This window comes from Paramisgurnus dabryanus, chromosome 5 (assembly GCF_030506205.2).
Source record: "Paramisgurnus dabryanus chromosome 5, PD_genome_1.1, whole genome shotgun sequence".
Classification (NCBI taxonomy): domain Eukaryota; kingdom Metazoa; phylum Chordata; class Actinopteri; order Cypriniformes; family Cobitidae; genus Paramisgurnus; species Paramisgurnus dabryanus.
This window is the reverse complement of record NC_133341.1, coordinates 40840965-40855621: the sequence shown is the minus strand read 5'-3', so window position 1 is coordinate 40855621 and position 14657 is coordinate 40840965. Positions and strand designations below refer to the sequence as shown.

General features: G+C 37.9%; 2 protein-coding genes across 2 annotated transcripts; both read left to right on the top strand.

Annotated features, from left to right (window-relative positions):
- Window positions 1-53: 53 nt before the first annotated feature.
- Window positions 54-4140, top strand: LOC135774229 (protein FAM98B). The gene is made up of 8 exons (XM_065284187.2): window positions 54-241; window positions 337-443; window positions 616-738; window positions 851-1116; window positions 1199-1279; window positions 3060-3176; window positions 3265-3408; window positions 3978-4140. The coding sequence occupies exons 1-8, from the start codon at window positions 186-188 to the stop codon at window positions 4125-4127; spliced, it is 1044 nt and encodes a 347-aa protein (XP_065140259.1). The 5' UTR covers window positions 54-185; the 3' UTR covers window positions 4128-4140.
- Window positions 4141-6203: 2063 nt separating this feature from the next.
- Window positions 6204-14195, top strand: gas2l2 (growth arrest specific 2 like 2). Its single transcript, XM_065284656.2, has 6 exons — window positions 6204-6555; window positions 8018-8238; window positions 8661-8768; window positions 8982-9078; window positions 10330-10582; window positions 12466-14195. Exons 1-6 carry the CDS (start codon window positions 6204-6206, stop codon window positions 14159-14161), a joined length of 2727 nt encoding a protein of 908 aa, XP_065140728.1. The 3' UTR covers window positions 14162-14195.
- The last annotated feature ends 462 nt before the right edge of the window (window positions 14196-14657 follow it).

Genomic DNA, 14657 nt, shown 5'->3' with positions numbered 1-14657 from the left:
GTTAAGGACAAAAAACATTCGATCGATTAGTTTTGTCTTGTGATCGGTTATCTGCAGAGCTTGACTTATGCAGTTTCCCGTCCGACCACGGCAAATCCACTGCGTTGAATGTGTTGTCATTCTCTCTGAGTGAAAGAGGAAGTACAGAAAAACTACAATCCATGTTCATTTTCAAATAATCGCGTATGACTTTTACTATGGAGAGAGATGCTGGCATAATTTCTTTAATTAAAGCACTTGGGTGAGTTGGGTTGCCCTGAAATAAACACAGACGCATTTAAAACGTTTTATTTTTTTATGGTATTTACAAACTAAATTGTTTTAACGTTGTTACAGGTATAAGAACAATGAGTGTTTGGGGAAATGTACATGTGATGAGTTACCTTGCCCACTACTTACCTGGTTGGTCTCGGAAATTAGGGCAAATTGCCCCGATGTGCCAGGTAAGTTAAACAAATGTGAAATTAGTTCTGCGCATGCCTCGAACGCATGCAATACATTACGCTTATTGCAAAGTGATTTTTTTTAGAGATTACCAAATATGCAACAGTCTGCTATGCTTTAATCTGTATGCTATATTGTATTGTGACCTGCATAAAACGTGAATGTTTTTAGCACACAGCATTGGTGGAGCAGTTCTGGTTGGAGAGTTGAAGGAGGTGCTGAAGGAGATGTCCTGTCCTCAAAATGAATTTGCATCAGAGCATCTTAGCCCATCTCTGATGTACAAAGTGACCGGTAAGGTAGGGAGATGGATGATCTCAGGCTTGGCAATTTAAGTTTTATTTTCTTGTGTGTATATATATAAATGATTATAAATTATAATATATGTCTGTCCTTTAATTGACAGAGTTCTTGGTGTCAGAGTTAATGGCAGCACGTATGCTGATGTATAAGGAGAGTCACCCAGAAGAAGCAGAACAAAATTGTGAGTCAAGACCAAAAGAGCAAAGAAAAGAGGAAGATTTTGCTGTGGACAGCGAGGGTGAGGATGAAAATATCAGTCAAGCAGAAGAGGATCAGACTAACTGGAAAGAGATAAATAAAGAGCTGGCAGAGCTGCTTCAGAACCTCGGGTTGGATGAATCCTCTCAGCTAAAGGATGCCTGTGCAGAGGTAAGAAAACACATCAACAAAAAGGTTACCTGTTACTGCTGATCATACTTTTTGTCAGTTGTTTTAACCATCATTTGTGCAGGTGAAATCACGCCTTGCTGCATTTCCAAATGGTGAAGTGCCAGAGGCGTTACTAAAGATGAATGTGAACTCTGAGCAGTGGGTATGTATTATCACAAACTCCGGAACATTTGACCTATCCCATAAATCTGCTGTAGATCATTTTGTTCGCCAGCAATATTTGCAATGTCTTTGGCAGGCGCTATATTCATACAAGGTCCTATTTACCTGAACGGACAAAGACCGCCTTCTTTAAAAGGGTCATAGAGTGAAAACCTTAAGTTTTTCCATGTTAAAGGGGCCATGGCACAGGACTTTTTTAAGATGTCAAATAAATCTTTGGTGTCCCCAGAGCACATATGTGAAGTTTGAGCTCAAAACACCATATAAATAATTTTTTATAGCATGTTAAAATTGCCACTTTGTAGGTGTGTGCAAAAATGTGCCGTTTTGGGTGTGTCTTTTAAAATGCAAATGAGCTGATGAAATTCAAACACTGATCACAATGATGGTGGTTTGTTGCAATTAAAATTCAATTGTGCTTTTCTCTGCACTAAAAACGACCTGTTTATTTTCATGTGCTTGTAGAGAAGTTGATCTTTTTCACATTTTCTAGGTTGATAGAAGCACTGGGGACCCAATCATAGCACTTAAACATGGAAAAAGTCAGATTTTCATGCCATGGCCCGTTTAAAGTGCTATAATTGGGTTTTCAGTAGGGGTGTGACGAATCACAAAACTCACGGTTCGGATCACATTACTGTTTTTGAGGTACGGATCGGATCATTTTTCGGATCAGCAAAAACTGGGTGGGAAAAATCTAATAAGAAAAAATTACAAACATTTATAAAAAAGAACAAAGTTGCACATTAAGTAAGGTCTAAAATTAGCATTAGGTACAGAAATCAAATCAATTATGCAATAATAACACTGTCTATATTGTATAAATTAAATATAATTATTTTTTTTAGAGCTACAGAAGTGTTTTTCTCTTTGTCTTAATTTATATTAAATATAATTATTGAATCTATAAATATATTTTTTTCTTAAAATTATAGAAGCATGTGTGTGTATTTATATATGCATATATTTTTTACATATATGATGTAAACAACTTTTATTCTTTTAAACTTTTATTCTGCAAATGATTAGTCGTGGTTAATCGTTATGCAGCCCTAGAGTCGAACCGTGGGTCGTGATCTGTACGGATCACGGTACATGACTAGTCCCCAATGCTTTTATCAACCTAGAAAATATGAAAAGGAACAACCCAGTTACTTGGTTTTGGTAAACGATTCTCTACAAACATGTGAAAAAATAGGTCATTAAAATGTGGCTCCCCTTGTGATGTCAAAAGGGGATCTTATTATAATAATTCCACCTATTTTTCTGCAGAAGACTGAGAGAGAAAAATATTTGTCAGCACAACTGAGATTTAATTTCAACAAACCATCATTATGGTGGTCAGTGTCAGTGTTTGGATTTCATCAGCTCATTTGCATTTAAAAGGACACACCCAAAAACAGCATATTTTTGTTTATACCTACAAAGTGTCAATTTTAACATGTTATAATAAATTATCTGTATTTTATTTTGAGCTTAAACTTTACATGTTTACTCTGGGCACACCAAAGATTTATTTTACATCCTAAAAAAATCTTGTGAAATCACTTGCTAAGTTAAACAACATATTTCCGTCTAACCATAAAACCTGACATCTCTTCTTCTAGAGAATCATTTGGTGTCGTGTTTTTACTGGAAGGCAGGATTTTTTTTGCTAGTTTCGTCATATTGAGCATTGCGCTTTCCTCATTGACAAAAACAAAAGCATCTTGTTAATAGTCTTTGATTAAGTATTTTAACAATTATTGTTTCACTTCTAGAACAAGATTCATGAGATCAAAAAAGCTCTCTGTAAGGATTATGAGTGCCGGCGCAAAATGATGATCAATCGTTTCCATGTCACGCTACAGTCCTTTGCTTGGGGAGAAAGAGGGCAGGTACCAAGATAGTCTTATAAGCAACTCTTTAATCATGTATTGTAATGTGTTGTAAAGCAAATTCTGCATGCTCTTTTTTTTTTTTAAGGAACGGAAAGCTGTTCTTTCTTCAATGCAATCCTTCGAACCCTCTTACAAATCCTCTGTTTCCATTGCTATGCTGTTGGCAGCCAGAGAGGATCAGTCCCGCATTTCACCGGTTAAAGCCGGACCTTCAACAGACGTTCATAAGGTGTCTTTTATTACCAAAGTTTTGCTTCTAATTAATAGGAACAATAAGATGATCTTTGCACAAATTAGTACAAAAACTTTTAAATAAGTTGACCCGTTAAATGAGTAACAATAGAATAAACTTGATCTTATTCTTAGGGGTTGTGTACACCAAAACTTTTACGCCCGCGGCCGGCGCATGTTTTCAATTGTTTCCAATGGAAGCTCAGCGTTTTTCAAATAAGCCAGCAGCTAGCGGGTTTTTTCCGCGCTGAAAACCGGTGCTCTGCGGTTTTTTCGCGATCGGCGCTGAGCGTCGAGAGTTGAAAGAGATTCAACTTTGGGAGAAAAGCTCCGCTCGTCAATGTCAGTTCTCACACGGCCGCCCAATCACAGTGGTCGAGGGGCGGGACATTACCACAGCAACCAACCGGCTCGCAGCTGAAGTATCACAGCTACCAAAGCGCTCAGCTGAAGAAAGCTGGCACTAAGCTGAAAAACAGCTGGCATTCGGCGTCCTCAAGGCGTTTTCAGCCGCGTTTAAAAGTTTTGGTGTGTCCAGCCCCTTAGTTTTTCTTTTATCCTCTGCAGGTGCGAATGGGGGATGTGCCAGACAGGGGGGGACGCCCAGGAGAGATTGAGCCACCAATGCCCAGTTTCACCAGTCGCCGTGAGGGAGGGGGCAGTAATCGATTCAAAAAGAGTAGACGAGAATACTCAGGAAAGAAGAAGAAAAAATAAAGAGAATTAGAGATTTCCTTGTTTGAGTGTAATGGAATTAAATGACAAAAATATTTAAGTATAGGCACTATAATAAAAAATAAGACTGGACTGTAGTCATGGATAAAAATATTCTTAATTATTGTTTAAAATCATGTGAATGATAATTTAAGTTGTTTACATAAAAAAGTAAATTTCAGTGAAATGTATAAATGGCTACCAGCTTGGTTTTCTTTGCAAATTCATGAGCTATGAAAAATGAATATTCATTTTGTTTAATTAAAAAAACAGATTTTTGTTAAAAGGGTCGATTCTTTTTCAAACACCAGCACGTAACATGTCCATATAGCCCACTTATTTTTTTTTAAAGGGATAGTTCACCCCAAAATGAAAATAATGTCATTAATGACTCCTCAAAGTAGTGCACAACAACAACAAAAAAACAGCTGGGGCGCACCATATAACACGTCAGCCGTGTCGTACATCATCCGCATCATGCATGCTTTAGTCTCGTGCATGCGCTTAACAACAGATGCGGAAGAGAAGATAATGCTGAATAAAGTCGTCGTTTTTTTTTTTTTGGACTAAAATGTATTTTCGATGCTTTAACACATTCTAACTGACCCACTGATGTCACATGGACTACTTTGATGATGTTTTTATTACCTTTCTGGACATTTACAGTATACTGTACATAGATTTTCAATGAACATTTTAAACTGTGTTCCGGAAGATGAAGGTCTTATGAGTTTGGAAAGACATGAGGGTGAGTCATTAATGACATTATTTTCATTTTTGGGTGAACTATCCCTTTAACACCTTAAAATTTCAGTGTACCGTGGGAGAGAAACTGCATTATTTGACAGAAAACTTTATCAAATACAACAACTCTAAAACAAAAAGCTAAACATGTCACATATCTTTGAAAAGATGAAATTCTTGTGATTCAAATGATGTAAACCGTTTTTAGATACAATCAACATAGCAGGTACAATTTGTGTTGTTTTTCGGCATGTTTTTTTTAGCCTTTTTCAGGAATTTTAAGTGACCTATAACGTTGTTTCTTTTCACATAAGTAATAATTGGACCGAAATTTTGACTTGAAACATTTATTTTCCTCATTTGTAACTAAAAACTGGCATGTGAAAAGTGACAGTGGAGTGATATATGTAAGGAATAAGTCACCCAAACATCAAAATGCAGTCATAATTTACTTTTGTGTTTAACACAATAAAGAAACTTATACAGGTTTAGAAAAACACAAGGATAAGCAAATGATGACAGAATTTTAAAATTAAAATTGTAGTATCGGTCAAGATGAGTCCCAGTACCTGTAAAATTTTCAAGTATTTTTACTTAAAGTGTTTCTTTTACTTAACAATCTAGTACTGATTAATTTTACTCAAGTACAAGTAATTGCATTTTTACTTAATATTACTTAATAAGAAATGATCACATTTTTAATGTACTTCAAACCTTACCCTTCATTAATTTTTATCTCTCAAATTAGTGTAAAATAATAGTTTTGAGAAGAATTTTTTAAAGCTCCTAACCAATCCTAAATCTAACATACACCCTAATCCATTAATCTGACTGGATAATGAAAAGGTTGATCCAGGACCAACAATGGTGTTTATCCAGGATCACATTCACCTAATGGAAACAGCTCCTTAGTAGTTAGTCTGAATACTTTACTACACCTCTAAAATCACAAAAGCAACAGTTTCTTGAATCCTATACGTTAGATTATGTTGGTGTATATTGTGTTACATGTAAGATAAGGGCAGTAAACGGTTAACTGGAGTGTTTGGAAAGACGCTATCTGGTATCCAAGGACGATTAGCTCGCGCTGCACCCTGACAACATTACAAATCACAGAAACATTACAATACTACACTGCAATCATGCCGATGCACATTCACCACGAATTTATTCCTAAACTAACTTTTAAGACGTTTTCTTTCAAATCGATTGGAAGCGAAATGTTCACTTTTGTTATTTAGTTATGTGTTTGTTGGCAGTTCAAATGCGATGCTTCTAATCTAACGCTAACTTTAGTGAGATCAGCATTTGAATCGATTCATTTTGATTCGAACAATGTCTGGAATTAAGCATGCGTCCAATCAAAGCATCAAGCCTTTTAAATCAAGTGAAGAATATCTCTATGCCATGAAAGAAGACCTGGCGGAATGGCTGGCAGAGTTATACAACATCGACATTCACGTCGATAACATTTTGGATGTATTGGAGACAGGTGCGCTGCTTTGTGCACACGCCAATAACGTGACACGCGTGGCGGATGAGTTTCTAAAAACGATGGGAGTCCCTGAGATGCAGCTGCCCACATCTGGAGTCACTTTTGTCAGCTCTGTCCATCCAACAACATTCCTGGCCAGGGATAATGTGACCAATTTCATCAACTGGTGTCGAAAAGAAATGGGCATTCCAGGTATTTATTTGAAATGGTAATTTTAGAATAAACATCACCAAGACGACTACATTAAAAATTGCTTGAAATTCTCACTTATTTCACAAGATGGCGGCATGAGCTCAAAATACTACACTAAAGTTTGTTATAGATAACATTTAAGTTTGTTCTGAAATTATGACAAATCAGTCTGACTAAAAATGATATATCCAGATTAATTTATCCAAAATAATGATTTATTCGTCTTCATACTTTATAGATACACGTTAATTTATCTACTTATATACTATTGAAAATGCCATAAACAAATATTCATTGCCTTCTGTATTGCATTCGTTTTGTACATTTACAGGTGCATAAATACGGTCTAATTTTTATTTCTTTTAGACACTGCTGTGTTCTGTATTTACAAATGCTCTGTAAACTTGCAGCTAAAAAACTTTCTTGTTAACAAAAATATATTTAGCTGTAGTATAGCTTGTTAATCTTTTTCTCATAAGGGGAAAGACATGTAGCCTATGCTTCTACATCGGTGCACCTCGTTGTTCTGGATTTAAATAATCATTTTACTTTTTGTAAATGAAGGCGGTAAAACTGCATAGCGCGCTAGTGAACCACACAAAATCACAGGGAAGGGAAATTCCACTATTGAAATTCCACAATTCTACTATTGATGTTACAGTTACGGTCCATACGGAAAAAAACACACAAACTTATCACTCAGGAACGTTGATTAACAATCTCCAAACAATTGATTATTCCTCAAAATCTGTATCTTTATCTGATACAGACTCAAACATAAGATCTGTTTACACACACACAGAGCTACTGAAGGAGCTGCTCTGTGAAACAGCCAATCAGAGCAGAGCTCAACATTATTATTCATGACTCTTTCAAATAAGGTAATAATAGACCATTTTATTCTGGGGGCAAATCCTAGGGTTGTAAATAGACATGTAAAAACGTTTCTGGATAATTTTTGCACTTAATAAAGCCAAATACCTTCTTTTGAGATATCATAGAACAATTTAACAGATTTCAATGCATTCTTTGGCACCTTTAATATTTTGAGTAAAATATCAAAAGGTTTAACAACAAAGACCGTAATTCCAATTTGCTAAAGCTGAAAAAGCATATATTCATAATCATATTATTCAATTCATTCAATCCATAAAAGACTCAAATAGGAAAGTATTCATATTTCAAACTTTATAAACTGTAAGTATTGGCTTCTGGGTAAATTTAAAATATTAAGGTGCATTATGGGTATTGCACTTTGTACTAATCATTTTAAGTTGATGCATTTTGTAGGGTAAAGGTTAAATAAACAAAGATTTTTAATTTATGGGTCCAAGTATTGGTTTATGCACAGGTTTATAGGTTTGCAGTGTACCGAATCAGATCAGGAGTTTGACTATTTTTTCTATTCTGTCTTATTGTTTCTTAATTCACTTGTTTGTTACCATTTTATACCCGGTCACAGACGTCCTGATGTTTGAGACGGATGACCTTGTCTTGCGTAAGAACGAGAAAAATTTTGTGCTGTGCGTTCTTGAGGTGGCCAGACGGGCGTCTCGTTTCGGCATGGCCTCCCCGGTCCTCATACAGCTGGAGCAGGAGATAGAGAAGGAGATTCATGATGAGGAGACAATCCAACACAAACCTCAGAGGCGCTTGGGAAACAGTCAGAACTTGGATGAAATGGTGCAATATTAAACATTTTACCTAATTAGTACTGCGTTAAAAGTCACAATTTAAGCACAAATTCTCAATGGCCTTTATGTAATTTAATATAAAATAATATTCTTTTTTATTTCACTGCTAACATATTTTATGCTGATTTAATTGTGTCCATACAGGATGACAAAAAAAACACCCAAATTTTGTGTTATCTCAATGGTACAATAGGCTCCGGGGCGGATGCGTACCGGGTCCGCTCCGTATTCGGCAGCTCCGGTCTGGATCCTTTACGGATCCGCCCCAGAGTTTATTCCTATCCAGCCTAAGCAATAGCCGCTAGGCCTAATTTTTATGATTTAAAGTGACAGGTTACCGCTGATAATTGAAGATAATGTTTTAGAGGTATGGGTCACTTCAATAACATTGCTGTGTTGGTGTGGCCGCAGGTACAGTTCCTGATAAGTCGATGCACCTGCCCTTCCCAGTTCCCCATGGTGAAGGTATCAGAAGGAAAATACAGGGTTGGAGACTCCAACACTCTCATATTTGTGCGGGTACATAACACTTTATTGCTTTTCTCTTTCAGTCAATTATCCCAGTGCAACTATTATTTCTGTGGGTATGTTGCAAATCATTCATGTTTATTGAAATTTGTCTCAAATGCTTTGTTTGTGGATATGGTTCTGTGATAAAACTGGTTTATGGACAGACCAGATCAGCAATAAAATGCAGATGGTATTTGCTCATAAATGTCTGTCTGTGTGTAGATCTTGAGGAATCATGTAATGGTGAGAGTGGGTGGAGGTTGGGACACACTGGAGCACTATCTGGACAAACACGATCCCTGTCGCTGCACTTCTCTTAGTACGTACATGGGCACACAAGCGCACTGCAATATAATATATATAAATATATTATCAGTGGTGTAAAAAAAATTAACATAATGAACTATATTGTTTTTATAAGCTTAGAATGAGCCGTTTTTATCTACATACACTGCCAGTCCCCATTCATGGAAGTAGCCATTTTCCACCACCATGTTTCTAAAGTAGTCCTAAACTATAAAGCTCGTTTTGGCACTATGTTGTCTCAGACGCGACATGGTTTTCCTGTGGTGTCTACCGTTACTTCTCTATATGTTTCGAAAGGGACGGCTGAGCTTTCAACTGAGCCGTTGGTTGCAATTTGCAATCTTACCAATAGATGGTGCTAAAATCTACACACTGCACCTTTAAAGGAATAGTTAACAATAAGACCGTTACGTCTTCCAAAACCTGCATGATTTTATTGTTGCAATGAATCACAAAACAAAGGTTATGATTTATATTCATAAATACAAAATTAAGAGTGACATAAAGCAAAAAAGCACTATTAACTCTTTCACCGCCAGCGTTTTAAAAAAAAGTTGCCAGCCAGCGCCAGCGTTTTTCATGATTTTCACCAAAGTTTAATGCCTTCCAGAAAATGTTCTTCTTTAAATAAATAAACATACAATATACCAAATGAAAGAACAGACCCTCTGCTTTCAAACAAACAAAAATGTTTCATCCTACCTTTAGTGGTTCTTTTGCAATCAGCTTTTGAATATGGGTAGGTTTTTGCAAAAACACCATATTTTGAGCAAAAAGCAAAAATAATTCCATATTTGTGACGGACTTTTCATAGAGATCCCATTCAGAGCGATCTTTAAAACAGACACGGACATGCAGCCGCTTGCCATAGGGCAATACTTCCGGTTTTAAAAAGTTGCGGAATAATAGCGGTATTGCGGAAAGACGGAAAATCTCGTCATTGGCGGGGAAGCGTTTTCTCTTAATTGACGAGATATCTCGTCAATGGCGGGGAAAGAGTTAAGATGCCACATGCACTATATTCAAAACATTATGAGGCCTTACTAGAACTTCATGTTATATAAACAAACACAAAGTTAATACATAATGCATAGTCATCTGACATGTATACTGTATAATCTTTACCAATATTTCATCACAAAGGTGTACTAAACTTTATTTGGTTATGAAATTGACTTGATATCCTGTATGATATCCTCCAAGACTTTCATTCACTCTTTCTTTTGTTATTTCTTTCTCGCACATACATACATACACACGTCAGTCCATAAATTGACTCAACGTCCAGCTACTCCAGTCCATGAGATCAAAGAAAAGTTAACCATACCCGATGCCCAGTGTGGTTCTCAGACCAGCCTTCTGCTGAGCCGATCTCAATCCCCTCTTCAGTCAGTTACGTGGACCCCATCAGCCCACTATAGAGCCCAAAGAGCAGGACCCTCTCCACCTCGCCCATCCCACAACCCCGACCCTGAACATCAGCCCACCCGACGGAGAAACAGCTGCTCCCCTAACAAGTAAGCAAACCCTGCATTTGCGAAATGTAAACTGTGACTGTGCAGTGATGTTTATGCAACTACACGCTTATGTTTTCTTGTCTCTTAAACAAGTAATTTCTTATGAGTATATGCTCAGTACACAATGTTGAAAGGGGACTTTTTAATAGAAAATCTTTCTCTCAGCAGTAGATCGGAACAACTAGATGCTGGAATCCGCTTAAATGATTACTCCACTTTCAAATGCAGATAATTTACTCAACCCCATGTCATCCAAGATGTTTATTTCCTTCTTTCTTCAGTCGAAAATAAATTAAGTTTTTTAAGGAAAACATTCAAGGATTTTTCTCTATATAGTGGACTTTAGTGGACCTTAACACTTTACAGTTTCAATGCAGCTTCAAAGGGCTCTTAACAATCCCAACCGACGCTCTAGTGAAACGATCCTCATTTTCGCCAAAAAAAGTACTTTTAAACTACAACTTTTCGTCTTGCATTAGCTGTGTGATGCGCCAGCGCGACCTTACATATTATGTACCCACATCGAAAGGTCACACGTCACATATGTGAAATGCACACTTGCGGACCATTTTAAACAATAAACTAACACAAAGACATGAATTAGTATCATTCCACATACAACAACGTCGGAACGTTACGTATACGCCATGTGTGGCCTTTCAACATGATTACTTAATATGTTCGGTCACGCTGGCACATTACACGGCTAGTGCGTTAAAATGGGAAGTTGTGGTTGAAAAGTGCTTATTTAAATTTTTTTTTGCGAAAATGATGATTGTTTCCCTAGATATAAGACCCTTATGGGGCATACACACCAAACGTGAGTTCAACGATTTGTGCGAGTAGATTACATACAAAGTCAATGCTAAGACGCGTTTTCGCGCAGGGCGATGCAAATGTCACGATATGGGTGGCGCGTTTGCCGCGAAAACACATGCTATTTGCCTCAAACGCGTCTTCGCCCAAGTTGAAAATATTCAACTTAAGCGAAAAATTCGCATGACACGAAGTTAAATCCCGCAAGTAATCTAGAGCGAGTAACGCAATGCCCCGCGTTTGGTGTGTGCGTAGCATTATGCCTCGGTTAAGATTGTTTAGAGCCCTTTGATGGTGTACTGAAACTGTAAACTGTTGAGGTCCACTAAAGTCCAATTTATGAGAAAAATCCTGAAAAAAACTTAATTTACTTTCGACTGAACAAAGAAAGTAGACTTTTTTACAGTCAATACTCTTACTGTGCATTCACACGGGGCGTAAACGTTAACGTTTCCCATTCACATTTAATGAGTGACATCATGCGTTGCCGAACTGAATTGTGGATCCGTCGGCGCCGCGTCAGTGTCATTACTCGCGGCAGAAGTTGAACATTTCTCAACTTTTCAACAACGCGTGTGTCAGCCAATTAGATCGCTTTATGCAAATAACCTAGGCAGAGCCAGCCAATTACGTTTATGGAAACCAGAGCATAGGTTGGGGCTACTGTGATTGGCTGTTGGCCACGCTTCATACAAGCCTTCCGTCAAGCGTTAACGCTTTCGTCCCGTGTGAATGTACCATTTAAAATAAAGGTGCTTTGCAATGCCATAGAAGAACCTTTTTTGGTTCTTTAAAGCACCTTTAACATCCGTTTTGTTTCAGAAATGCTTATTTAGGGTCAAAAAAGGTTCTTTAAATTTAAAATATATTGAAAGAAATTGTTCTTTGAGAAACCAAAAAAGGTTCTTGTATTGTATCGCTGTGAAGCACCTTTATTTTTAAGAGTGTATGGTGGACACAGAAGCTTGTGAATACTCTGTTTTGATGCACAGAGTATATTGTACCATTTACAGCTGTTGAGGAAGTACAAACTTAGATATTGACTCAGCTTTGTGCATTTTTTCCAGATTAAGGGAGAGACCACGTACGCCACCTAACTTACATACTTGTACTGACAGTAGTGACCTCCGAAAAACAAACTCCTCCAGTAGGAGAGGTAGAGAGGCAACACGGTCGTCTCCAGCACCTCGCCTTGCTAGTAGTCTCCCACGGGCTTTCCATCGTCCTACCACACCACAACCTGAGATGGAACCACCTCAAATGCCCCTGGTTCTTCAGAAGAACCACAACGAGCCCCAACATAGTCCTGAGAAGAACCTAGGTCAAACCTGGACCAAATCGCACTTTGTCACCAAACTGAGACAAAATTCCACAGCTGGTGTAAAAGGACTAGAAACACATCTACTCTCGAATAGGCAAGAATGTCCAAGCCCAGGAATGATCTTCCAGAGTCCTTCCAGTAATACAAAGCCACGTTTAAAACCTCCAAACATCACCATTCAAGATCCTGAGGAAAATGGATGTCCTAAAAGAAGTCCAGGATTCATCCGCTCATTTTCTCCTTCCAAAGGGATGATGGGTGTCATTTCAGAGGCACAACCTAGAACGGCAACTACAAAAACCAAGGGAGATGGTTCGGCACAATCCTCACATGCAATGAAACGATTTCTTGATGCAAATGACAAAGAGCAGCTTGATAAAAGAGGAAACAGAGCAGTCAGCAAGCTACAGAATCTGACACTGCCAGTCCCAGACATTGTGCCTTCCCCTCACATTAGCACCTCGAGTAGATCTTGTAAAAGTGTCCCTGATTCACAGAAATCTAAAACAGGAAGTGATAAAGGGGGGATAGAGGGTCCATATCTTTACATTCCGTCTGCACTCAGCCCTGCTCAAGAAGCCAATCTCTACAAGAGTCTAGAGGAGGAAATCTTGTCCAATCTGCAACAGCTAAGCATCGACTCTGATACCAACAGCAGCTCAGATGGAAACCTCGGTGAGACTTTTCAGAGATCTGGAGAAGTCTTGCTAGACCAATGTAAAGTTTCCTCTCCCAAAAAGTCAGGAAATTGTGATCAGACAGTACATCTCTATTCATCTGGCAACAACAGTAAACACGTGGCTAGTTTTGACACAGTTATTGCCGAACTTTCTAGTGGACAACGGAAGATGGAGAAAGTCTCAATTGAAAAGTGGGTAAATACTCTTCCCATTGGCCTCAAAGACAAGGTTGAGGAAGACCACACTACATCATCTCACCTCAAGGTCTCCAAGCCTTTAATGACCAGTTCCTGGTCCTCCTTGGGCTCCAGTATGGATTCAAAGGAGACTGGTGAACTTGTAAAGCTTTCAGGGGACAAGCAGAATGCGGAGAGAAAAAATACTCACGGTAAAGTATCAAGTGTATGTACTGGACATCTAAAAATGCAGAGGGGTTCTTCATTCACTCAAAGGAGGTCTTTAAAGAAGCCGGAGAGGGTGCCGTCCATCTACAAGCTGAAACTAAGACCCTGTGTGACACCCAGACGTGACCACAGATCTGATCGGAGACCCTCAAAGATACCAAAACCAGTTTTCTACAAAAGAATAAGCTGCAAAGATGGCAACCAGAGAGAAAACGATTTCCCACTTGAGATTTTCAGCACAGAGAACTCTCAAGGAGACACATGGACTAAACCCAAATCTTATAGTCCAATACAGAGTCCAAGTAAGTGCCAAAAGACAAACCAAGAGCCAGATCAAGTACTGGAATATTGGGTTTAGCGGGAAGCCAAATTTACATATGTCAAATTTGGAGTATACAGAAATTTTGACCTAATTTAGCCAACCCAAGTATGGTCAGGGACTTTTTGTAAGTTTGTCTGCGAAAGCCAGGCTAAAGTTTCATGATCTAATTATGAGAATAGAAGCATCAAAGTTTGATTTCACTTTAATTTCAATCTTTGGCATGGCCTTAGTCAATATTAAAGATATCAAGGTTATATTTTCACAGAATGCTTGTTATATTATGTACACTGCAAAAAATGTCTTTCTTAGTATTTTTGTCTTATTTTCAGTACAAATATCTAAAAATTCTTAACATGAAGATGCATTTCCTTGATGAGCAAAATTACCTTAAAAAAATAGATAAAAATATTCCTACCTCATTGGCTGATTTTTTTGCTTGTTTTAAAGGGATAGTTCACCCAAACATGAAAATTTTGCCATCATTTACTCAGGGGTGCCGTAGGGGGGGTCTCACAATGCGGAGTGAACTTCA

What these genes read in the sequence shown, in the direction of transcription:
- LOC135774229 (XM_065284187.2), top strand. Translation starts at nt 186, where the DNA reads ATGACTTTTACTATGGAGAGAGATGCTGGCATAATTTCTTTAATTAAA. An exon ending in TCTTTAATTAAAGCACTTGG is followed by an intron (nt 242 to 336) that starts GTGAGTTGGGTT and finishes ACGTTGTTACAG; the next exon opens with GTATAAGAACAATGAGTGTT. An exon ending in TAAAGGATGCCTGTGCAGAG is followed by an intron (nt 1,117 to 1,198) that starts GTAAGAAAACAC and finishes TCATTTGTGCAG; the next exon opens with GTGAAATCACGCCTTGCTGC.
- gas2l2 (XM_065284656.2), top strand. Translation starts at nt 6,204, where the DNA reads ATGTCTGGAATTAAGCATGCGTCCAATCAAAGCATCAAGCCTTTTAAA. An exon ending in GTCAGAACTTGGATGAAATG is followed by an intron (nt 8,239 to 8,660) that starts GTGCAATATTAA and finishes GTGTGGCCGCAG; the next exon opens with GTACAGTTCCTGATAAGTCG. An exon ending in AACAGCTGCTCCCCTAACAA is followed by an intron (nt 10,583 to 12,465) that starts GTAAGCAAACCC and finishes CATTTTTTCCAG; the next exon opens with ATTAAGGGAGAGACCACGTA.